Genomic DNA, 25,923 nt, shown 5'->3' with positions numbered 1-25,923 from the left:
ATATGTTAATATTATAATAGATGATAGCATAATGCCTATCTTCAGCTTAACGGGATATTTCCAGTTTACTCTCATGCATTTATATTATATCCACATGTAGAATAGAAAAGCACCTATTGCTGTATATGGTTAGACCTAAATTTTTTGCCAGTCTCATGGGTGTGAAATGATTTCTTATTTTAATTTGCGTTTCTTTGATTACTAATAAGGTCATTTATTTTTTTATTTGTTTGAGAGAGGGAGGAGGAGCAGAGGGAGAGGGAGAAGCAGACTCCCCACTGAGCAGGGAGCCTGACATGGGGCAGTCACTTAACCGACTGAGCCATCCAGGGGCCCCAGTGAGGTCATTCATTTTATCATGTGTCTGTTGGATAGTCTGAATTCTCTTTAGTTCAACTACCTATTCATAAATCCTTTGCCCATTTTTCTTTTGGATTATTTGACATTTTCCATAAGGATAGCCAGTTACCCCAGCATTATTTATTATATGGTCCATGATACATGGATAGTCTTACTGTATATATGGTACAGTGTTACTCTCATTATTTAAAATAGTTAAAAGGCTATCATTTTACAGTGCTTTCATAAGAATTTTAGAATCAGTTTCCCAAATTCCATGAGGGAAAAAAAATCTCAGTATTTTGTTTATTGTCTTGCACTAAATTAATTTGGGGAAAATTGAGATTATTATGATATTGAGTCTTCATACTAAAAAGCATTTATGTTAGTCTTTGTCACATGAAGGTTTGGAGCATGTACGTACACACATGCATCACATGGCATAAATGTGAAGTAAGATTTAGTGGGAAACAGTAAGTGCCAGAGCACACACACTCCCCCCCCTGAGCTCTATTATCTTCACATAGATGTGTACTTAGTGTAGACATAACTAGAATATGCCAGGGAAAGGGCTCCTCAGTAATTGGAACTTTGAGGTTGATGAAATGGCCTTATTAGAAAGGGGAGCTCTTTTGTCTCTTTCATCAGTCTTTTCTTGCATTGAGTAAACTCACACCTGCTGAGTCAGCTTGTTGATAGGTTACTGAGAGGAAGCAATTAACCTGCAGAGTCCTCTGAGTTTCTCTTCTCAATCTTCTTTTACTCATTTGCATATTATTTTCCTGTTCCCTCCACAAAGGTCTTGCAAATCTTTTATTACATTTATTTCTAGGGGCTCCAGGCTGGCTCAGTTGGTGGAGCATGTGACTCTTGATCTTGGGGTTGTGAGTTTGAGCCCCACATTGGGTGTAGAGACTACTTAAAAATAATCTTTTTTAAAAAAAGGATTTGGGGCGCCTGGGTGGCTCAGTCAGTTAAGTGGCTGCCTTCAGCTCAGGTCATGATCCCGGGGTCCTGTAATCGAGTCCCGCATCGGGCTCCTTGCTCAGCAGGGAGCCTGCTTCTCCCCTGCCTGCCATTCCCCCTGCTTGTGCTTGCTCTCTGTCTCTCTCTCTCACTTTCTCTGTGTCAAATAAATAAAATCTTAAAGGATGTATCCCTAGATTCTTTATGGTTTTTGTTGTTATTGTGAAGGGCATGTTTTTATTTGCTTGTTTGTTTGTTTAGATAAATAATTTATTTAAATTTATAAATAAATATTTATTTATTTATTTAAAAGAGGGAGGTGGGGAAAGGGAGAGGAAGAATGAGACTCTTAAGCAGGCTCCACGCTTAGCGCAGAGCCCAACGCGGGGCTAGATCTCACAGCCCTGAGATCATGACCTGGGCCGAAATCTAGAGCCAGACACCTAACCAGCTCAGCCACCCAGGCACCCCGAAGGGCATCTTTTTTTATTTGGGTCTGGCTGATGCACTGGAATACTATATAATGTTTGTATCCTTGATCTTATAACTCTTAACGTAAATTAGTCTTTATAGATACTAGTTATTAGCCCTAATGGTTTCTAGGTTCTCTTTAGTTTTTCTATAGATAGCATGTTTCCTACAAATAAATTTTTATCTCTACTCTTGCAATTTTTATGTCCTTTTTCATATCTTCTTTCCACACTATTAACTTCCTCTATATACTTCAGTGATAACAGGTACCTTTGTCTTATGCCTGACCTTTCACTGTGATATTTTGCTGCAGGTTTCTTCCTTTTTTTTTTTTTTTTTTAATTAACATATAACATTTGTTTCAGGGATACAGGTCTGTGATTCATCAGTCTTACACAGTTCACAGTGCTCACCATAGTACTTACCCTCCCCAGTGTCCATCACTTAGCCACCCCATCCCTCCCACCCCCTCCACTCCAGCAACCCTCAGTTTGTTTCCTGAGATTAAGAGTCTCTTATGGGGGCGCCTGGGTGGCTCAGATGGTTAAGCGTCTGCCTTCGGCTCAGGTCATGATCTCAGGGTCCTGGGATCGAGTCCCGCATCGGGTCCCCTGCTCAGTGCAGAGCCTGCTTCTCCCTCTCCCTCTGCCACTCCCTCTGCTTGTGCTCTTCTGTCTATCTCTCTGTCAAATAAATAAATAAAATCTTTAAAAAAAAAAAAAAAAGTCTCTTATGGTTTGTCTCCCTCTCTGGTTTCATCTTGTTTCATTTTTTCCTCCCTTCCCCTAGGATCCTCTGTCTTGTTTCTCAAATTCCTCATATCAGTGAGATCATATGATACTTGTCTTTCTCTGATTGACTTATTTCGCTTAGCATAATACCCTCTAGTTCCATCCACGTTGTTGTGAATGGCAAGGTTTCATTTTTTTGATGGCTGCATAATATTCCATTGTATATATATACCACATCTTCTTTATCCATTCATCTGTTGATGGACATCTAGGCTCTTTCCATAGTTTGGCTATTGTGGACATTGCTCCTATAAACATTGGTGTGCATGTGCCCCTTCAGATCACCAAATTTATATCTTTGGGGTAAATACCCAGTAGTGCAATTGCTGGGTCATAGGGTTTGCTGCAGGTTTCTTATAGATACACTGTATTAAGTTAAAAGATCCCTATTTCTAATATTTCAAGATTTTTAAAATAAGTGAATATTGAACTTTTCAAAATATATTCGGATTTTGTTACTGATTTCTAAATTAATTGCATCATGATAAAGGAATATGGTTTGTCTAATAATACTTTTCTGTAGTTATGAAACATGTTTTATGGCCTGGAATGTAGCTGGTATATAGAGGTAAAAAGGAAGAATAACAAAACTTGATCAGTTCCATAGAAGTCAGAAAATCAAGAAAAAGCAGTGTAGGGGTGCCTGGGTGGCTCAGATGGTTAAGCGTCTGCCTTCGGCTCAGGTCATGATTCCAGGGTCCTGGGATCGAGCCCCACGTCGGGCTCCTGGCTCAGCAGGGAGCCTGCTTCTCCCTCTCCCTTTGTCTACCCCCCGCTCATGCTCTCTCTCTCTATCTCTGTGTCTCAAATGAATAAATAAAATCTTTAAAAAAAAAAAAAAAAGCAGTGTAAGTGAAAAACACACAATAAGATGGTAGAAATAAATCAGCTTTACGAAATAAATCAAATTTACGAAAATGTAAGTGAACCAAATTGTCTAATTAAAACACCGATAAATATGTTTAAAACAAAACAAGCTAGCAAAAAGAACTATGCATAATTCATTTACAGTAGACACACAGTGGTTGAAAGTAAAAAGATGAAGGGCGCCTAGGTGGCTCAGTTGGTTAAGTGTCTCACTCTTGATCTCGGCTCAGGTCTTGATCTCAGTGTTGTGAGTTCAAGCCCCATGTTGGGCTTCATGCTAGGCATGGAGCCTACGTAATTAAAAAAATAATAATAATAAGGTAAAAAGATGAGAAAGGATATATCAGGCAAGTAGTGGTAGAATGCTAGTGTAGGTAGGTTTGTATCATAAAATAGACTTTAAGAGAAAAAGCATTGTTGGGAAGAATTAAAGGAAAAAAATAAAAAGTTTGGAGAAAAACTCAAACCTACAGAAAAGTGGAAATAACAGTACAATGAACACTTACATAGATATTACCTATACTACCTAGCTTCAACAGTTATTAACATTTTGCTAGATTTATAGGTCCTGGAAAATTATTTTACCTGTCTAAAATACATTTAGAGAGATTAACAATTCCATAATTGCATGAAGTCCATGTTTAAATTTACATAGTTATCCTAAGAATGTCTTTTATGACTATCCTCCATCCCTGAACTAAGATCTCCTTTTTGTGCATGCATTGAATTAGTTGTTTTCTTTTAGAAGTTGTTATCTTAGAGTCTTCAACTGACCACCCGCCATTTTGTTTCCCATGACATGATTTATTACACTTGTCCTGCAATGTCCCACATTTTGGATTTCTCTGGTTGTCATGGCTTTGACTTTTAAAGAGAGAGGTAAATGTCTTAATGTCCCATATTTTCTCTTTTCCTGATTATTTCATTGTGGTGTCTTTAGCATATTTTTTTATCCTGGATATTTCTTCTAAATTAGAAGTATAAAAGTTTGATTTGATTCTATATAAATGTTTTGCAGGTATACTTCATGGGTGATAGATAATGTGTCATTTATGTTGCATCACATTAAGAGGCACTTGTCGGATTGTCCCTCTATTAATGATTCAAAGCCACATCTCCTTGTAAAGGTGTGTGTTTCCCTTTGTCTTTAATCTGCAGAAATGCTTTGACACTATATGAGTATTCCTGTTCTTTATTAGCTTTTCATCTAATGGCTTTAGCCTCCTGTGATCCTTTCCTGAATCAGTGATTTTATATTAGCTGGCATTTTTTTTTTTTTTGTAAAGAGAGCTTCCCACATCAAATGGGAATAAGTAGAATTTTTCCCCCAAAAAGGCAAGATAAATACATAATTCTTTTCCAGTAATGTTTAGTTTTCTAAAGATGTAATAGTCACCTACAGTGGTGGCAAACATCGCCCAAAACACACTTCTTACTTTTATGGACTAGTGAGTTTTTATTTTATGTATGCAATCTGTTGTAGTTATAGTTTTTACTCTTTTTGCTGATAATCTTCCAAATTTGGCCAGTAGGAGTCCCTTTAAGCTGACTCCTGTGTTGTTTTGACATCTGTCTGGCACATGAAGATGTTCCAGGATCCCTCTTCTTGGATAATAGGTGGGTCTTAGAATGCTTTAGTGCTGGCCATTTTCCCCTAGTAGTTGTTATCATTGTTTTTGTTGTTTTATATAGTTTATGTTTATTTAGATTTACTCTTGTGTTTATTAGTTAAGGTTCCCCATTTATATTAGTTTCCTGTGGTTGCTGTATCAAATGACCACAAACCTGGTGTTTTATAATACCACAACTGTATTCTCTTAATAATTCTGAAGGTCTGAGGTCCAAAGTGGGTTTCACTGGGCCAAAATGAAGGTGTCAAAAGACTGTTCTCCCTCCGGAGCACATATCCCTGCCTTTTCCAGCTTCTAGAACTGCATTCCTTGGATTCCTTGATTCATGGTCCCTTCTTTCAACTTCAGGGCCAGCAGTGTAGCATCTTCAGATCTCTCTGGTTTATCTTCATGTTACCTTATCCTCTGTAACAAAATCTCCCTCCAATACCATTTTATAAGGATGCTTGTAGTAACATTTATGGCCCATCCAAGATAATCTACCCTAACTCAAGATACTTAATTGCAAAAAAAAGAAGAAAGAAAGAAAGAAAGAAACTTAATTACGTCTGCAAAATTCTTTTTGTCATATAAGGTAACATAGGTTCTGGGGTTTAGAATGTAGATATTTTGGGGGCTGTTGATCAGTCTAACATGCCCATACCATTCTTCTACATTATTCTGGGTTCAGTTTCCCTTTTCTAGGTTGTCAGCTGTTTTCATTTGTATCTTGAAGTCATTTCATTATCCTCTGGCTTCTTTTACTATTAAGAAATACGCCTCGGTGGCTCAGTTGTTAAGCGTCTGCCTTCGGTTCAGGTCATGATCCTAGGGTCCTGGGATCGAGCCCCATATTGGGCTCTCAGCGGGAAGCCTGCTTCTCCCTCTCCCACTCCCCCTGCTTGTGTAGCCTGCTTCTCCCTCTCCCACTCCCCCTGCTTGTGTTCTCTCTCTCACTGTGTCTCTCTCTGTCAAATATATAAAACAAATAATCAAGTCAAAAAATGGGCAGAAGACATGAACAGACACTTCTCCAAAGAAAACATACAAATGGCTAACAGACACATGAAAAAATGTTCATCATCATTAGCCATCAAGGAAATTCAAATCAAAACCACATTGAGATACCACCTTACACCAGTTAGAATGGCAAAAATTGACAAGGCAAGAAACAACAAATGTTGGAGAGGTTGTGGAGAAAGGGGAACCCTCTTACACTGTTGGTGGGAATGCAAGTTGGTACAGCCACTTTGGAAAACAGTAGGGAGCTGCCTCAAAAAATTAAAAAAATAGAGGCTACCCTATGACCCAGCAGTTGCACTCCTGGGTATTTACCCCAAAGACACAGATGTAGTGAAAAGAAGGGCCATATGCACCCCAATGTTCATAGCAGCAATGTCTGCAATAGCCAAACTGTGGAAAGAGCTGAGATGCCCTTCAACAGATGAATGGATAAAGAAGATGTGGTCCATATATACAATGGAGTATTACTCAACCATCAGAAACAATGAATACCCAACTTTTACATCAACATGGATGGTACTGGAGGAGATGATGCTAAGTGAAATAAGTCAAGCAGAGAAAGTCAATTATCATATGGTTTCACTTATTTGTGAAACATAAGGAATAGCATGGAGGACATTAGGAGAAGGAAGGGAAAAATGAAGGGGGGGAAATCGGAGGGGGAAATGAACCATGAGAGACTATGGACTCTGAGAAACAAACGAGGGTTTTAGAGGGGAGGGGGATGGGTTAGCCCGGTGATAGGTATTAAGGAGGGCACGTACTTCATGGAGCACTGGGTGTTATATGAAAACAATGAATCGTGGATCTCTACATCAAAAACTAATGATGTACTGTATGGTGACTAACATAATAAAATTTTAAAAAAAAGAAATATGCTATCTAATTTATTTTTCTTTTCTCTCTGGTTGACTTTTTTTTTTTTTTTTTTTTTAAGATTTTATTTATCCATTTCACAGAGAGAGACACAGAGAGAGAGGGAACACAAGCAGGGGGAGTGGGAGAAGGAGAAGCAGGCTTCCCGCTGAGTAAGGAGCCCAATGCAGGGCTCGATCCCAAGACCCTGGGATCATGACCTGAGCTGAAGGCGGATGCCTAACGACTGAGCCACCCAGGCACCACTCTCTCTGGTTGACTTTAAGAACTTTTATGCACTTTGACTTCAACCTGAATGGTTGTGGATTTAGTTTTATCTGTCATGGCCAGGACACAGGGCTCATTGTGCTACTCTTGAGTAATTTTTATTTTCAACTGTTTTGGAAAATTACAGCCATCTTTTCTTCAAATATCTCTCCCATTGTCTGTTTAGCTTCTGGATTTACTAATTCCATTCTTTGTCTTTCCTATTTTCCATTCATTTTTCTCTGCCTTTTGGCTAATTTTCTCTGAATCCTCTTCTAGTTCTTTAATTCTTTCTTCAGCTCTAATCTTTTTACTTCAGCTGAAATTTTATTTTAATGACTATATGATTAAAATTTCAGTCTTTATCATTTCCTCATGCTTCCTTTTTATATGTGCTGTCTTTAAGCTTGGAGATATTCTAGAATTATCTCAATAGAAACTTCCTTTTGTATTTTGGTCTGTGATTTATTAGTTTTGATTTCTTTCCCAAGCTGCTGGTGTATTTGTTTTTTTTTTTATTTTAGAGGAATTATTTAGAATCTTTTTCACTGAGTGATGGTCTAGCCTTCTTGCTTACAGTACCATAATTCTTGTAGCAGTTCTTCTGAAACTTTAGGACCATGTCTGTCTTTTTGAATTATTTATTTAAAATTTTTTATCTTTGGTAATAGTCATTTTTTTTTGGCATCTATAATCTGTAATTTTCTCCTTCGACCTGTTAAGGTATGACTTTACTGGATTCCTGATGAATGACTAGCATTAATTTGAAAGAAAGAGCAAGAGGGAGAGTTGGGGGAAGGGAGAGGGAGAGGGAAAACAGTTTTTCTATCCAGAGCGCCTGGGTGGCTCAGTCGGTTAAGGTCTGACTCTTTTTTTTTTTTAATTTTTTAAATTTTATTATGTTATGTTAGTCACCATATAATACATCATTAGTTTTTGATGTGGTGAAATGTCCGACTCTTGATTTCAGCTCAGGTCATGATCTCAGGGTTGTGAGATCGAGCCCCACCGTCAGGCTCCGTGCTGTGTGTGGAGCCTGCTTAAGATTCTCTCTCCTCCTCTCCCTCTGCCCCAGCCTCCCTCTGCCCCTCTCTCTCCCTCCCTCTCTCCCTCTCTTTAAAAAAAAAAATTGGGGGGCGCCTGGGTGGCTCAGTCGTTAAGCGTCTGCCTTCGGCTCAGGTCATGATCCCGGGGTCCTGGGATCGAGCCCCACATCGGGCTCCCTGCTCTGCGGGAAGCCTGCTTCTCCCTCTCCCACTCCCCCTGCTTGTGTTCCCTTTCTTGCTGTGTCTCTCTCTGTCAAATAAATAAAATCTTTAAAATAAAAAAATAAAAAAAATAAAAATAAAAATAAATTTTTTTTTCCATCCTCACAGGTTGGATTATTGTGGTTTTTTTTCTTTTTGTATTATCTATGTCAAGTTTGGACATCTAGATTTTGCTAGTTTCATAAAATGTATTTGGAAGATTTTTCTTTTTTATATGCTATCATCTAATAATTGTTATTATATTTTCTTTAAAGGTTTGATTGAAACCAATCATATAATAATCTGGACTTGATGCCTTTTTATTGGGAGGAAGGAAGCCGGTGGCTGTAGTTTTTTGTACCATTGTTTCCCTGTAGTTCCTTCCCTAGTAGTTTGTCTGAATTTATATTTTAACATAGGCATCTTCTGAGGTAGGCTTTTAAAAAAATATTTTTAGGGGGAGAGAATTTTGCCATTTGTAAAGTCACTAGAAATGATCACTTGTTTACTAAAATTACCTGGTTTTAATTGCTTTGGTCCACTGAAGAGATCGAAACAGGACAGGAAATCTAGTACCCTTCTTGAATATTTTTGCTTTTGTTTTTAATTCTTTCATTTCCCTTTTAGGATTGTTGAAAAAGATTTTCTTCATTTTTTCTAAGAAGACATGTTAAGGCCAAAACTGTCTCCTTTTAGTTTTACAATATCCTATTCTACTTTAAAAAAAAGCAACAAAACTATTTTTGGAGACAGCACATGGGCGCTCACACGCATGCACGGCAAGGGGTGGGGGGCAGAGGGAGAAAAAGAATCCCAAGTAGGACCCGTCCCCCCACCCCCCACCTCCCGCCACACTGAGCACAGAGCCAGTTGCACGGCTCTATCTCAGGACCCTGAGATCATGACTTGAGCCAAAATCAAGAGTCAGATGTTTAACCGACTGAGCCACCTAGGCGCCCCTTTATCCTGTTTTTAATATGTTTCTATTTTATAAGTATCATCAAAGTTCTTTCTCTTACTCTTCTGGGGAAATCTGAAAGAATTTTTTGTCCCAGACTCATCTTTAATTTCAACGAGGGCTTGTAGTGATTTTTCTTCATTTTTTGGATATAAAATTACTTTTGTTTGGGGAGATAAGAAATCTTATTTCTGGACATTCATGGTCTGGCCCTGCCCTACATCACCAAACCAATCATTTTCTACTGCCCAGCAAAAAATTTTTATTCTAATCAGTTTTAATCAGCTCTGTTCCCTCATTTTCCTCATACTCATTCTCCTTTGCTAATCCAATTTTTTTTCCTTTCTCTCTCCCATCCCTTGGGGGAGTGGTTCTTTACCCTTACTGCACATGATTTTATCTATGGAGCTTTAAAAAAGGGGGAGTTGCTGTGGGTTATAAAGTCTTCAGTTTGCTGGACTGGAAAGAATCACTGAACTAGGATTAGTTTTTTTCTCTTACCCTATTCTAAAGACAGCTTGAATCTTAACTTCAGCACTGATTGAATACCTGTTTATGACCATGACTCAAGATTTAAGCGATGAGGAGACAAAAGAAGAATAGAACATCTTTCTGATCTCAAAGCAGCTAGTAGATATGAAAAACATAATCAATTTTAGGATATCAAAATTCTTATTATAAAGCTGTTCTGCCTGGGTGGTCAATGAACTCATCATATAAGGAGGTTATCATTTTCTGTGGGACTGTGGGAAAAATAAATTTTGGGAGGGTTATGGGGTAGATCATAAGTTAGTCTTTGAATGAGATGTCTATTCGTTTTCTTAGTAGAGATGTTCAGTAGGCAGTTGGACAAAAAGAGTCTGGAGTTGAGAGGACAGAGCTGGATTTAAAAATTTGGGCTTCATCAGTCCATATTTGGCATATAAAGCTATAAGTTTGGATAAGATCACCTGGGGAGTTAAGTATAGCTAGAGAAAAGAAGACATCTAATGCTTTTGGAGGGTTATGAGAAATTATCCATGGAGTCATAAAGGAAAATGTTGCAATATCTGACCATAGAAAGAAAAGGAAACTTCTGTCATTGCTTCTCAAATTTTAATATAAATCATTTTGTTAAAGCTCGGTAGGTCTGAGATGGGGCCTGAGATTCTGCTACTCTAACATCCTTCCAGGAGATTATGCTGTTGCTGGTCTATAGACCACACTTTGAGTAGCAAGACTTTGTATGACAAATGAGACATAAAATGAAAAACAAGAAAAGACTGCAACATTTGGAGGAGGATAAGGATTAGTATATAAAATATCTAGAACAAAGGGTATCTATACATCAACAAGAAAAAAATAGAATAAAAAAATGTGGATAGGGAATTTTTCAAAAAAATGTAAATGTCCAATGAACATGAGAAATGTTCAGTTTTCTGGGAAATAGAAATTGAAACAACAAGATCACCTTTTCCCCTTCAAATTGGCAAAAGTTTCAAAATTTGATAATACCCAGTGTTGATGGGATACCCTCCTAATGGGAGTATGACTTAGTACTTTTTCCTTTTGGAAGACCATTTGACACATTTATTAAATTTTTTAATGCACATAACTTTCAATTCAGAAATCCTGTGCCTTGATATCTAAAGGGGAAACTTGTACCTTTGCCCAGAAAGGCAGCTCAGAACTATTCATTGAAGCATTGTTTGAAGTTGAGAAAAATGGAATAATCTACATGTCCTCTAATAAGGGAATTATTAAGTAAACCGATGGTCCTGAAACCCCCTTGTTCATCTATCTATTCCCTCTTGTACATTTTTTAATTATCTCACATTTTTAAATTACAGCAGTAGTTTAAAAGGCCATAATTTCTAGTGTGTATTGTATTTATGCTGTTCATCTTTGGTTTAGATCATGCAACTCATAGAGTATCTAGCATATAGTGTAATTTGCAAAGCACGTTCTCTAACCAGATAAATTGGACTCGGTCTTAATCAGGGAAAAAAAACTGACTTACATATCTTAAACATGTAATATGTGCCTGTACTATAACCACCTGACTTCTGAATTCTAGGCTGGCTGGATGGCTAAATGGATGAGGCTTAGAACCCTGCCAAGAATTTGTTTCTTTGATAAAGGCCTGATTTTAATCACTTTCCGCCTCTCCGCCAACACACACACCTTGCTTTCTCTCAAGGGATTTTTACCACTTGTTTGTTAGGTACTTTGAAGTTTGCACATCTCAGAATAGTGCACCTTAGTAGGGTCTGAGATGGATAAGAATTTTGCCTTTCTTGAAGAGAGTGGAGAATTACAATGTGGTGATTTTAAAGGGAGAGGAAAAAAGAACTAGTTCTCAAACCGTTCAGTTAGAAAGAGTACATATAGACATCGAAGATCTGGAAATTGTTTCTCCTAAAATCATCCATGTCCACCCACTGTTAGGTTGCTGTTGAAGTTTGAAGACCATTGAGATAAGCAGTGTCAAAATATTACGAAATGAATGTATCTATACTTAACCATTTTAAAGAAGTAAAATATGTATGTCTTGACATGGAAAGAATTTTGAGGCATGCTGTTCAGTGAATGACAAAGCAAGTGTTAAAAATATATTTTATATATAATACTTATATGTTTTTGTATATTTTGTATGTGTATGTATTATGATATTTACTTGAATTAAAAGGAGATGTGGAAGGATGCATAACGAACTGTAAATAGCACTTAACATTTTTGGCAAGGGGTCCAGGAATGTGGGGAAGGTGAAAAAGAGATTTTCATTATTTATTCTGAATATTTATCTATTACTTGAGTCTTTTACAGTTGAGAGTTTATTGTATTACTAGTGTAGAAAAGAGTTTTAAGATGTTTAATAATAAATGGGAAAAATTGCTATATTAAACAGGTCTCTAAGCCCTAAATTTCAAGGAATGCTGGCAGTTGCTGCAATATTTTAATAAAAATATTCTAATTCATTTTATTTATATTCTTTTAAAATATTTTTCAGGTGTGGAATATCAAACAAATGATTAAGTTGACACAGGAACATATAGAAGCCCTATTGGACAAATTTGGTGGGGAGCATAATCCACCATCAATATATCTGGAGGTAAGCTACTGAGTATCATATCTGTTGTAATTTTGAAAATAAAAGCATGAACTTATCACAAGTGTTTGTACTGGTAACATTGTTTCTCTTAGGAGATGAGATGAGAAAGGGGAAGGTGAATTACCTTTGTCTTTCTTATACTTCTTAATCTTGTTTCACTTGTTATAGTAATATGCAGTATTTTGTAATTTGGAAAAATGTCAAAACTAAAGGAGAAGTCATGTATAAACTTAAAAATATACCTTGGTGGAAAACTTATTTAAAAGGGGGGGGGGGGCGCCTGGGTGGCTCAGTCGTTAAGCGTCTGCCTTTGGCTCAGGTCATGATCCCAGCGTCCTGGGATCAAGCCCCCGCATCGGGCTCCCTGCTTGGTGGGAGGCCTGCTTCTCCCTCTTCCACCCCCTCTGCTTGTATTCCCTCTCTCACTGTGTCTCTCTCTGTCAAATAAATAAATAAATCTTTAAAAAAAAAAATAAGGGCGCCTGGGTGGCTCAGTTGTTAAGTGTCTGCCTTCGGCTCAGGTCATGATCCCAGTGTCCTGGGATCAAGCCCTGCATCCGGTTCCCTGCTCGGTGGGAAGCCTGCTTCTCCCTTTCCCACTCCCCCTGCTTGTGTTCCCTCTCTCACTGTGTCTCTCTCTATCAAATAAATAAATAAAATCTTTAAAAAAAAAAAAAAAGAGGGGCACCTGGGTGGCTCAGTCATTAGGCGTTTGCCTTCGGCTCAGGTCATGATCCCAAGGGTCCTGGGATCGAGCCCCGCATCGGGCTCCCTGCTCAGTGGGAAGCCTGTTTCTCCCTCTCCCACTCCCCCTGCTTGTGTTCCCTTGCTCGCTATGTCTCTTTCTGTCAAATAAATAAATAAAATCTTAAAAAAAAGAGAGAGAGAAAAGAAAATAGTAATTCTTTGTTAATTAGAACTAGACAACTTAAGCAACAGTTTTTCTGCCAGCCACTTCTATGTCTTGGGAGACTTTCCCCCATGCTTAGTTGTAAATACATTTACATCAATAACCGTGTTTGAGTATAGCAGGGATTCGCTGCCTCCTCCACACTCACACTCTTCAGGCTTTTTAATGTTCAAATTACATCTAACTAGGATAATATACAGGAGACCATACCTCATAGATTCTATCTTTAGCATGTAGATCCGCATTCTCAGGGACAAACACTACACAGTTTCTCTGTAGAAAGCCCTGTAATATAGTGGTTAAGATGAACCTTGGAGTCACACAGACCCTGTGTTTGAATCTTAGCTGTGTCTTAGTTTCTGCAGATAGGTTACCTAACCTTCCTATTACCTCACCTCTTTGGTAAAATGGGAATACTATCACACATGTAGTAATTGAAGGTTTCATTAAGTTTATAATTATGAAATAGCATCATTCTTGACACATATTGAGTGCTCCATAAATTTTTGAATTAGAGACAATAAACATGGAACTTACACCACTTGATATACTATGAAGAGGAGCCTGCCTGGCAATGACAATATTTTTCCCTGGGGAAGGTTGGCGAGGCCCAGGGAAAAGACCTTTGGGTACTAATACATGAAGGCCCTTCAGTGAAAAATCAAGTCTCTTAGTTATCTACTGAGACCCACCATTCTGGTTTCTTTATGAACTTGACTACTCAAATAAATGGTACTATACAGTATTTGTCCTTTTGTGACTAGCGTATTTCATTTAGCATAATGTCTTCAAGGTCTATCTGTGTTGTAGCATGGGTTAAAATTTCTTTGCTAATTAAGGCTAAATAATATTGTACATATTGTTTATCCGTTCATCTATCAATGGATACCATCAGTGATTGGTCGTTTTTACCTTTTTGTTATCATGAGTAATGCTGATTTTACTCCTTTTGACTATATACCCAGAAGTGGAATTACTGAATCATGTGGTAATTCTGTGTTTAATTTTTTAAAGAATTGCCATACTGTTTTCCACAGCAGCTGCCTTTTTCATTCCTGTTAGCAATACACAGGAGCTCCCATTACTCCACATCCTTGCCAACACTTTCTCTTTCCGTCTGTGTGTGTGTGTGTAATGGCCATCCTAATGAGTGTGAAGTGCTATCTTGTGGTTTTGATTTGTATTTCCCTGATGACTAATGATGTTGAGCATCTTTTCATGTGCTTATTGGCCATTCGTGTTTCTTCTGTGGAGAAATGTCTATGTAAGTCTCACCCATTTTTTAATTGGGTCGTTTATTTTGTTGTTGAGTTGTAGGAGTTATTTATATATTCTGAGTATCAGTCCTAATTAGATACACGATTTGCAAATATTTTCTTCTAATCCACAGGTTCCCTTTTCACTCTGTTTATTACGTTTTGTGCAGAAGTTTTTTTTTTTTTTTTTGATGACGTCTAACTTACCTATTTTTCCTCTTACTGACTGTGCCTTTGGTGTCATATCCAAGAAATCATTACCAGATCCAGTGTCATGAAGCTTTTTTTCTGTTGTCTTCTAAGATACATAATTACAGCTTTAGCCCTTTTGTTGAGGTCTTTGATCCATTTTGAGTTAATTTTTCTGTATGGTATAAAGTAAGAGTTCAGCTTCAATCTTCTGCATGTGTATATCCAGTTTTCCCAGCCCCATTTGTTGAGAAGACTGTCCTTTCTATAGAAGGACAGTTGAGAAGACTGTCCTTTTTATAGAAAGTTTGACATGTGCCCTTGTCAAAAATCATTTGACCATGTATGTGAGAATTCATTTCTGGGCTCTTTTTTCTTTTCCACTGGTATTTATGTCCAACGTTATGCCATTTTATACTATACCTATTTGATTACTGTAGCTTTGTAGTAAGTTTTGAAATCAGGAATTGTGAGACCTCCAGCTTTGTTCTCCTTTTCAGGATTGTTTTGGCTATTCAGTATCCTTTGAGATTTCATAAGAACTTCAGGGTAGATTTTTCTGTTTCTGAAACACGTTGGGATTTTGATAGGGATTACATTGAATTCATAGATTGCTTGGGTAGTATTGACATCTTAAAAGCTCTTAAGTCTTAAATATAAATGGATAGCTAAGAATAAGCAGATATTGGAAGAAAGCTTATAACAGGAAAGATAATAGCAAAAATGGCCAAAAGAAACTCAGAAACAGTGCAGCGAAGATGAAAACCTGAAAATAACTATAATTAACATCAGAGATAAGACAGTCTGTTCTTGTTTCATGGCTGTTCTAAAACAAAAGTCTTAATGGAGCACAAGAAAGAGCTCTTGGTATTAAAATAATTAAAATAGTATAAAAGTTAAGCAGAAAATGTAAATGTATGTGTATATGTATGGCTCTGTGCATATAAATAAATGTTATAAAGTTAAGGAAATCTCTAGAAAGCAGAATAAAAACATAGATGGAAAATATTAGAGGAAAGATGAGAAAAATTAGAGAATAAATCTAGGAGATCAAAATTACAAATGCTTTTAGCTATAGAAAAACAAAAAACAATCACAAGTTGCCCAAACAAATAGGAGTTTTATTTTCCGCTCCTATAACAAGAAGCATGGAGGTGAATTATTTTAACATTTGTTCTACAGCTCAAAGTTACCAGATGCTGGGGTGGATCTCTACAGTCCTTTTGGTTTTTCGGTCATGACTGCAACAGATCTGTGTGGTCTCATAGGACACCTCAAAACAGGACGCCGGGATCACAGAGGCTCTCTTGTGTACTGAGCTCTTTCAAGGAAGAAATTATTCCCTCCAAATCCCCTAAAAGTCTTTTCCTTTACATCTCATCGAGTGGGATGGGATCACATATATCCCTACACCAGGACTGTGTTTACATTTCTTGAAATAAGAGGCTAAAAAGTGAAGTTTTTCCATTGTTCACAATTTGGCTTCAGATTGGTTTGAGACTGACAAGTAAGAGTTAGGCTGGTTATTTCAATCCATACCATTTCAACACAGGAAATAATGTTTCCTATATGTTTGATGTTTCCACAGGAAACATCTTTACCTATCCCTGCATCTCTTCCTTGTAGCAGAACAGAGTGAATTCGGTTATATCACCATCAGAAATCCTCTTTTCTTTTTTCCTTGTACTAATTTATTTTAAAACTTTTAAGTTGTTCTAGATTTTCTCTTACTGACATGAATAATAATTAAAATTCTCTTGATTCCCTTGATGATAACTATAGTGAAATGAGCTGTAGTACTCTAAAGAATTTCAAATTTGTCTTTTTAATCTTTGATCCCCTTTTTAAATCATCATCCAGAGGAAGAAAAGATAAGTTATTTCCCAGAATTTTTTCTTTTTCTCCCAATTTTTCTCTCTTCACTCATCCAACAAATTATTTGAATGACTTCTGTGTATAAGATATAATGCTAGATGCTCTTCTAGTAGTAGATTCTTCTTTTTGGACCTGATATATATTGGATTCCTGAAGTGAAGGAATGGTGTTTCTGGAATTACCCTACTTATCTAGTGTTACACACTGAGTCCTAGCTACCACAGAATTTACATATGTGCTAGGGTTCCCTGCAGACAGATGATAACTGTAGGAGCTCCTAACATTTATTGAGTTGCTATGTACCAGACACTGTTCCAGGCATATAGTAGATCGTTTAATCCTCAACCTACCCTATGAGTTATACTTCCTATTCTCATTTTCATTTTATAAAGATGAAGAAACTCAGGCACAGAGAAGTTTAATAACATGGTTAAGGCTACACAGTTAGTAAATGGTATAGTCAAACTTTGAATCTAGACATTCTGAATTCGGATTCTGCTCTTAACTGCTATATCATTATTATGATGCTGCCTTTTTGATCTTTAGTCTGTGTAGAATCCAGGATAATGCAGAGAAATTTTGTTAAAACAAATGAAAATACTGGAAGCAAGGTGCTTCCTGTGGAATGCAGAGCAGTTCATTAAATACCATTTTTGGGTAGTCTGCAAGATTTCATTGTGTCTTGTAAGATGAAGTTTAGTAAGAATAAATTTAATGAACTAATGATAAAAAAAAATTCAGGGTGCCTAGGTGGCTCAGTTGGGTAAGCATCTTCTGCTCTGGTCATGATCCCGGGGCCCTGGGATTGAGTCCCAGGTCCGGTGCCCTGCTCAGCAGAGAGTCTGCTTCTCCCTCTGCCTGTGCTCGATCTCTCTCTCTCAAATAAAATCTTTAAAAGAGTAATTTTATTTCACTGCTTTTTCCCATTTGTTTAAAGTAGATCCGTAGATAGTTTTCCTTCCATTCTTAATTGAGAAATGATTCACATACTGTAAGATTCACTTTTTTATTTTATTTATTTTTATTTATTTGAAAGAGAGAGAGAGAGAAACAGCATGAGAGGGAAGAGGGTCAGAGGGAGAAGCAGGCTCCCCGCTGAGCCGGGAGCCCGATGTGGGACTCTATCCCAGGACCCTGGGATCATGACCTGAGCCGAAGGCAGACGCTTAACCAACTGAGCCACTCAGGCGCCCCAAGATTCACTTTTGTATTTTAAAGTGTACCACTCAGTGGTTTTTTAGTATATGCACAGGGTTGTGCAATCATCATCAATTCCATCACTAATTCCAAAATACTAGAAAAAGAAACCCTTTACCCATTAGCAGTCATTCCCTTCAGCCCCTGGCAACCACTGATATGCTTTGTATTTCTATAGATTTGCCTTTTTGGATAATTCATGTAATGGGATCATACGTGATGTGGCATTTTGTGATAGGCTGCTTTCACTTAGCATAATGTTTTCAAAATTCATCCATGCTGTAGCATGTAGCATTCGGTGTAGCATTCATTCCTTTTTATTCCATCATATGGATATACAGATTTTGTTTATCCATTTATCAGTTTTTGGACATTTGGGTTTCTTCTTTTTGGCTGTCATGAATAAAGGTATTATGAACATTCATATATAAGTTTTTGTGTAACATATGTTTTCAGTTGTCTTGGCTATATGCCTAGGGATGGAACTGCTGTGTCCTGTGGTAACTCGATGTTTTAACTCTTTGAGGAACTACCAGACTATTCCAAGGTGGCTGCTTCATTTTACATTCCCACCAGAAGTGTATGAGGGTTTAACTTTCTCCACATCAGTACCAACACTTATTTTCTGTTTCATTTTTTTAAATTGTTTGTTTTTTGAATAGTCATGGTAGTAGTTGTGAATCGGTGTCCCATTGTGGTTTTGGTTTGCAGTTCCCTGATAACTAAAGATGTTAAGCATCTTTTTTTTTTTTTTTTTAAGATTTCATTTGCCAGAGAGAGAGCGAGAGAATGAGAGCAAGAGAGAGCACGCAAGCAGGGGGAGCAGCAGGTAGAGGGAGAAGCAGACTTCCTCCTGAGCAGGGAGCCTGATGTGGGACTTGATCCCAGGACCCTGGGATCATGACCTGAGCCGAAGGCAGACGCTTAACCAACTGAGCCACCCAGCCATCCCTTTAAGCATCTTTTTCATGTGCTTGTTAGCTATTTCTGTATCTTCTTGGGAAAAATATCAATTCATATTTTTTGCCCATTTTTTAAACTGGGTTATTGTTGAGTTGTGAGAGTTCTTTGTATATTCTGGATAATAGAACTTTATCAGATATGATTTGTAAATATTTTCTCCTGTTCTATGGGATTTATTTTTCATTCTTTTGGTAGTGTCTTTTGAAGTACAAAAGTTTTAATTTTGAGAAGTGTAGTTTGTCTATTTTTTCTTTGGTTGTTGTGCTTTTAGTGTATCATATCAAGAAATTATTGCCTGATCTGGCGTCATGATGATTTACTCCTGTTTTCTTCTAAGAGCTTGGTAGTTTTAGCTGTTAATTTTAGGTGTATGGTTGATCCATTTTGAGTTAATTTTTGAATATAATGTTAGGTAGTAGTCCGACTTTATTCTTCTGCATGTAGATATTCAGTGGTACCAGCACCGTTGTCGAAAATCAGTTAGCCATAAATGTAAGGCTTTGTTTCTGGACTCTCATTTCTATTGTGTTGTTCTATGCATGTATCCTTATTCCAATATACATGTCTTGATTACTGTAGCTTTATTGTAACTTTTGAAATGAAGAAATTAAATCCTCCAACTTTGTTCTTTTTCAAGATTATTTTGGGTGTTCTGAGTACCTTGCACTTACATAAGAATTTTAAGATCAGCTTGCCCATTTCTGCAGAAAAGCCACTGGGATTTTGATAAAGATTGCAGTGAATCTGTAGATCAGTTTGGGGGAATATTGTTATCTTAATGATATTAAGTGTTCTTGTATTCTTTTATTTATTTAATTTTATTATAATAATTATTATTATTATTTTAGAGAGAGAGCAGGAGCAGGTTTGGGCATGAGGGATAGAGAGAGAGGGAGAGAGAATCTTAAGTAGTCTCCACACTGAGCATAGAGCCCGACACAGGACTCAAGTCTCACAACCCTGAGATCATGACCTGAGCCGAAATCAGGAGTCTGACGCTTAACCCTCTGAGCCACCTAGATGCCCCTATACTCTTTTATTTAATTCAAAAACATCTGACATGATCTCTGCCTTCAACTAGCTTATAATTTAGTAGAGTCATCTTAAAAACTCAGCTAAGTAATATAGTGATAACAGGAATAAACATAACAATTACTAGTACTACTTATTATTACTAATAAGAATATTTATTGGGCTTTTGCTATATGGTAGTCTCTGTAATAACTTATTTGTATTATCTCACTTAATCCTCACAAAATTTTTTCAAAAAAATAGAAATAGTCGTAAAAAGAAGAACGTGATAATACTCTAAAGGAGGTGAAGACAAAGAATACCCCTTGGGTTTTATCAAGCAGAGCTTTGAATTGGACTTTGAAAAATAAGTAGGTTTTTTTTTTTTTAAGATTTACTGTTTATTTGAGAGAGAGCTTGCAAGAGAGCGAGAGTCGGGGGAGGGGCAGAGGGAGAGAATCGGCAAGTAGACTCCCCTCTGAGCACAGAGCCTGACATGGAGCTCAATCCCAAGAGCCATGAGATCATGACCTGAGCCGAAACCAGGAGTCTTGACACTTAACTGACTGAGCCACCCAGGCGCCTTGAAAAATAAGTAGGATTTTGATGAGAAAGAACAGGGTTTTGGGAAAGCTGCGTCCTGAAAAAGTCTCTAGATCTGCAACATCTTGAAGAACCACAAGAATTTTGTTGATCGCAGTGGTGGTGGCTGAGATGTGCATTTACGTGGGAAGACGTGTTCACATTTGCTGGGTAAGGAAACAGAGGAAAAGGTTGGAAGATATAAGAGAAAATGGGGATTACAGTGTACCAGGGCCTGAGGCCCTAAACACTCAGTGCCAACACTAAATTGAGAACAGAAGAGGGGTGGGGAAAGGTGTGGAGAATTGCTTAGACAAAGAAAAGAAGAGGAAGCTTTTATTTAATGGCTTTGATCTTTAGTGTAAATTTGAAGTTAATGCTTTTTTCTGAGTGAATTAAACATTGAGGGATGAAGGTAAGGAACCAAAGAAGCATGGAAAAGGTTGGAGTAAGTATTGTGAAAAACGTAATATGATGATATTAAAAATAAGTAAAATTTTTCAGATAGTAGTGTGAAGGACTTATTTCCATGAATTGATGATGGAACTAATTGGCTTTGTCTTACTACTACCTTCTTCAGCAGTGTGTAGTAGTAACCTGAGAGAAAGAATGGAATAATTAAATGGTAGGATTTACTCAATATTTGTATCTGACGAACAAGTTGGTAAAAGAATAAGAATTAGCCAGAGAATCAGAGATGTTACTAGTGGCATTATTGAAATGGTGAGCCACAAAGTAGGGGAATTAAGACAGTGAAGGCCCAAATCTAAGAAACTTGAAGGGATTAATGTTGCTCATGAACGGGTTAATGTAGTGAGATGGAAACTTAAGAAGGTGTGCTCAGGGACAAGGGAAGTTACAATATGAGATCTTGTCATCATTTGGAACTAGTGGATCTGAAAGGTAGAGTGAAGATAAATACCTTTAGAGATAAGAGATCTAGAGAACTTCAAGACAGGAGTGTTAAAAGAGTAATCCACACTGAATGCAGCAAGAATAATGGGAAGAAATGAGCCAAGCCAGGTACAAGTGCCTTGATAGATTTCAGCTGTGAGGATGGAGGGAGGTGGAATAAGTAACTGCTTTGTACTTAAGGAAAGGAAGAGCTGTTGATAAATGCAGTGAAATAGTTTGTAATCCACAATAGAGGGAACAGTATCCTTTCAAAAATTAAGACTAACATTTTGATAAATAACATTCTGAGAGTTTATTTTTTACATGCATTACTTTTCCTAAGGCTAATTTTGTGTAGTAAAGGTACTTGTCCAGATGATAGTAAATACGATTTGATCTATGCAGGAGGTAATTTTTATCTCTTAGACTGCATGTATATGTTCTTCCCAGGGTAGGAATTGTGTCCATCTTTATTTTTGTAGCTTGAGGTCCAAACAGTGCAAGGCACGTGTATGTTCACTATATATTAATTGACTTTTGTTTTTTGTTTTTTGTTTTTTGTTTTTTTTGAGAGGGAGAGAGCATGAGTGTGGGGGGAGGGGGCAAAGGGAGAGGGAAAGAGAATCCTGAGTGGAAATCCTTGACCTGAGCAGAAATCCAGAGTGGACACTTAACTGACTGAGCTACCCAGGTGCTCCTTAATTGATTGATTTTAAATTAGGCCTAAAAAGTGGATCATATTGAAAGAGATGCCCTTAAGTAATTAGATCTTGGAACTGAAAACTAAATCAAAATACAGCTTAGAAAAATTTGAATTGATTTGGTTATAATGCCCCGAAATGCTGTGAAACATTTCCGGAATCAGGGTAGGGTAGCTAGTAGGCTAAAGGAGAGGGCATTTTGATACTTTAGGCCCTTAACCTCAGTGGCTCAGTTTAGTAGTATTCCTCCTTTTTTCTTCAAAATTACATTTTAAGGTCTAGCATAGCAAGTGCAGTGGTCTTTATTGAAATAAAATTTCTCCTTCATTCCCATCTACCTTTGATAATTCTCCCTTGCTTGTGGAATGAAGTTCAGGCTTCATAGCATGGTATATACACCCTCTACAAGCTGGTCCCTTACCCACTTTTCCAGTCTTATTATTTGCTTCCCTGTATTGCTGTTTTGCATTTAGATACCGCAAGCATATATTGATCCCTTGCTATGTCCCAGATATTAAATAGCATTCAGCTATACTCGTCTGTAGTTTTCCCTCTATGCCTTGAAATTCCCTACCTCTTTTTTTTTTTTTTAAGATTTTATTTGTTTGAAGGCAGAAGGTGGGGGGAGAAGAGCAGAGGGAGAGGAACCAGCAGACTACGCGCTGAGTATGGAGCCCGACACAGGGCTCAATCCCAGGACTCTGAGATCCTGACCTGAGCCGAAATCAAGAGTTGGACACTTAACCGACTGAGCCACCCAGGAGCCCCAGAATTTCCTACCTCTTTATTTTATGGCAGAATTTCTCCTGTACACAGTATTCTCTTCTCCCCACTTAACTCCATCTATCTAAATGCTAACATTTTAAGGCCCTTTCCCTTCTCATTCTCACCTTGTATCAGAAATGTTCTTTGTTTATTTCTCATGTACAGCATTTAAACAAATGAAAATACATCCACCTACTTCTCTGCAGCCCAATAATAAACTCTTTGAATGATAGGAAATGCCATTTTAAAATCTATGATTCTCCCTTGTAGCCTTTTATAAATGTTTGTAGCTACTGCATCTGTGTATGGTGATGGACAGAAATGGTGTCCTATGGTGTGGTGGAGAGTGATTACCACTGCCTTAAAGAACCATAGACATATATATTCCAATTCATTCCATCTCTTTACTTTCAATATTACTCTGTTTGCAAAATTCTTTTTTTTTTTTTTTTTAAGATTTTATGTATTTATTTCACGGAAGAGAGAGAGACAGCGAGAGAGGGAACACAAGAAGGGGGACTGGGAGAGGGAGAAGCAGGCTTCCCGCGGAGCAGGGAGCCCAATGTGGGGCTCGATCCCAGGACCCTGGGATCATGACCTGAGCCGAAGGCAGACGCTTAACACCTGAGCCACCCAGGCGCCCCTGTTTTCAAAATTGTTGTTACTTTTAGAATATGATACCTTATGTGGTCATTTGACTTTATAGCTTTAGTCAAATGAAACTTGTAGAAAGAAACCATGATGGATAATGGCCCCAGAATTTCTTGACTGCAGGTTGTAAACCACCTTTTCAGATAAAATTTTATTCTCTAAACAGTATTTGATGGGATCATCAGAGACCCATAGTGAGGAGAATAAAGTATTTTAACTAATAGCTATTTCAGAAAGAAGCTGGCAGTTATACATCTTTTAAGTAATGGTGGGATCTGACACTATACCTGAGTCTTATTTTTTGACAAACCTCTTTTAAGACCTCATCTCCTTTTCAACCTCTCTTTCTGTTCTTTGGAGAGGAGAAAGGTATGATACTTTATATGCCTACAAGTTTTCTGGAAAAAATAAATTTTTAATAGAGATTGTACTTACCCTTGATGTAGTATATAGTATTTTATTTTATGTTAGATATGTGGTTTGGAAGGTAAATTGCAGTATGACCAGAACATTCTAAATACTGTATTTTTAAATTAACATTCATGGCTATTCTAGACATTTATGTTTTTGTCAGTTTCTCAATGCAGTGTAGTATCTTATCACAAAAGATTTATCAATTTAAAAGTATAAGTATTAATTTACAGTACTTTAGCATTTATTTTGTAACTTCTAACTTAAAACCCTATTAGCTAGATTATAAAGACATTATAACCAGACTTAAATTTCTTATTTCCTTTTGTTACTGTCAGGAAAAAGTCCAGCTTCAATGTAAGTCTGCTTTATTTTATAGGCCTATGAAGAATACACCAGCAAGCTAGATGCCCTCCAACAGCGAGAACAACAGTTATTGGAATCCCTGGGGAATGGAACTGATTTTTCTGTTTCTAGCTCTGCATCAACGGACACCGTTACATCTTCTTCCTCTTCCAGCCTTTCAGTGCTACCTTCATCTCTTTCAGTTTTTCAAAATCCCACAGATGTATCACGGAGCAATCCCAAGTCACCACAAAAACCTATCGTTAGAGTCTTCCTGCCCAATAAACAGAGGACAGTGGTGAGTCAACTTTTAATGTCATCGTTGCTTTTTCTTTGTGTTTTTCAGAAATAGTAGTCGTTGAAACTGAAATATGTTACCACTCCATACTCCATGGTCATGCAAATGGAAGCATCCATTTCAAACAGGAGTGAAAAAGACATAATTATTTGGTGCCACTGTCTGTGTTTCTTAACTGGAACAAATTGTATTGTGTTTAGTGTCCGATTTAACATTTTAACCTATCTACCAAACTTGAACCACACTCAAGTCTAAGTACGAGTTTAGAATCAAAAAGAATTTCAAGACTTGAGCTTGTTTGTTGTTTAACATGTCAGGTCAGCTTTGTTCTTTGCCCTTGAGAAATCCCTATTTGGACTTATTATCAAACGTTGGATTTTTAGTGTGCTTGATATTTTTTCTCTGTCTACGTAACTTTTGTTGATGGTAAGTATTACCAGTGGAACAGACTACTACGTAAGTAATATTTAAAGCAGGGAAATCTGCACAATTTTATGGGTGGTCTATAATCCTTGAGTGCAACAAGTACTATCATTGGATTTAATAATAATGCACCTGTATACATCACTACTTTTTAAAAATGTATATGGTTATTTTTGAAATTAATAAAAAACCTTTTCATTTACAAATACACTTGAAATCAAAGTAGTTTTAATTTTTTTTCCCTTACACAGCATTAGTAGTAATTCTGGATTTTCATGGAAAAAAGTGCTATAGTGGCCTCCAGAGAGGTCAGTTTGTCACCTTGTGCAACAAAGGGATGCGAGTGTCAGTGTGTGGGGATGCAAGACGAGGCCTTCGGCCAGTGTCACAAAGGGTAGTTGGAACTCAGATCCTCACGTAAAGCTGAGCCTTTGAAGGGTTTTAGCTTCAGCAAAAGGGAAACTAGAAGAAAATCTACCTACTCAGCATACATAAATAACAATGAAACTTGCTTGTCTTTACCAGCAGTCCAGATAAAGGTTAAAGTTTCCCTTGAATTCTTAATTATAGGCCTGTCCTCACCATGGTGTGGGCTTCATATTTATACTTATGGGCACTGTCCAGGAACTTTAAACCCAACAACTGGTCCTGGAGAGGTAATAGCAGTCAGGCACTAGGCAGAAGCAAATGCAAAGTCTCTTTGGCCTATCTAGAGCTCATGGAACCCACGTAGATAATGCCCACTGATAAGCTCAAAATCCCATGTTATAAAATACACAAGGAAAGAGCTTATCAGTGCATTAGAAGACTTAAGAACAACAGGACTCCTAAGAAGGAACCAAACAGAACTTCTAGGTGGTCCTAAAATTTTAAACTCAGTGGATGACTGTTATCATCTATGAAGTATTCTAGCTAAAGACAATTCTGCTGTTAAGCTTCTGAACCTTCCATTTTACAAGAAACACAG

The 25,923-nt window shown here is 37.4% G+C and overlaps 1 protein-coding gene across 3 annotated transcripts in view; it reads left to right on the top strand.

The window, feature by feature from the left end:
• The window catches only part of BRAF (B-Raf proto-oncogene, serine/threonine kinase), a 165,533-nt gene that overhangs the window by 67,364 nt on the left and 72,246 nt on the right, over window positions 1-25,923 (top strand). For all 3 annotated transcript variants that reach the window (XM_036111326.2, XM_036111323.2, XM_036111324.2), the window contains exons 2-3: window positions 12,384-12,485; window positions 24,270-24,533. In XM_036111326.2, the coding sequence (XP_035967219.1) occupies window positions 12,384-12,485; window positions 24,270-24,533 (366 nt within the window). The remainder of the gene's footprint in view (window positions 1-12,383; window positions 12,486-24,269; window positions 24,534-25,923) is intronic.

The sequence above is a fragment of the Halichoerus grypus genome, chromosome 12 (genome assembly GCF_964656455.1).
Source record: "Halichoerus grypus chromosome 12, mHalGry1.hap1.1, whole genome shotgun sequence".
Lineage (NCBI taxonomy): Eukaryota > Metazoa > Chordata > Mammalia > Carnivora > Phocidae > Halichoerus > Halichoerus grypus.
Note: the sequence above shows the minus strand (reverse complement) of the source record. Positions and strands in the feature narration are given on the sequence as shown.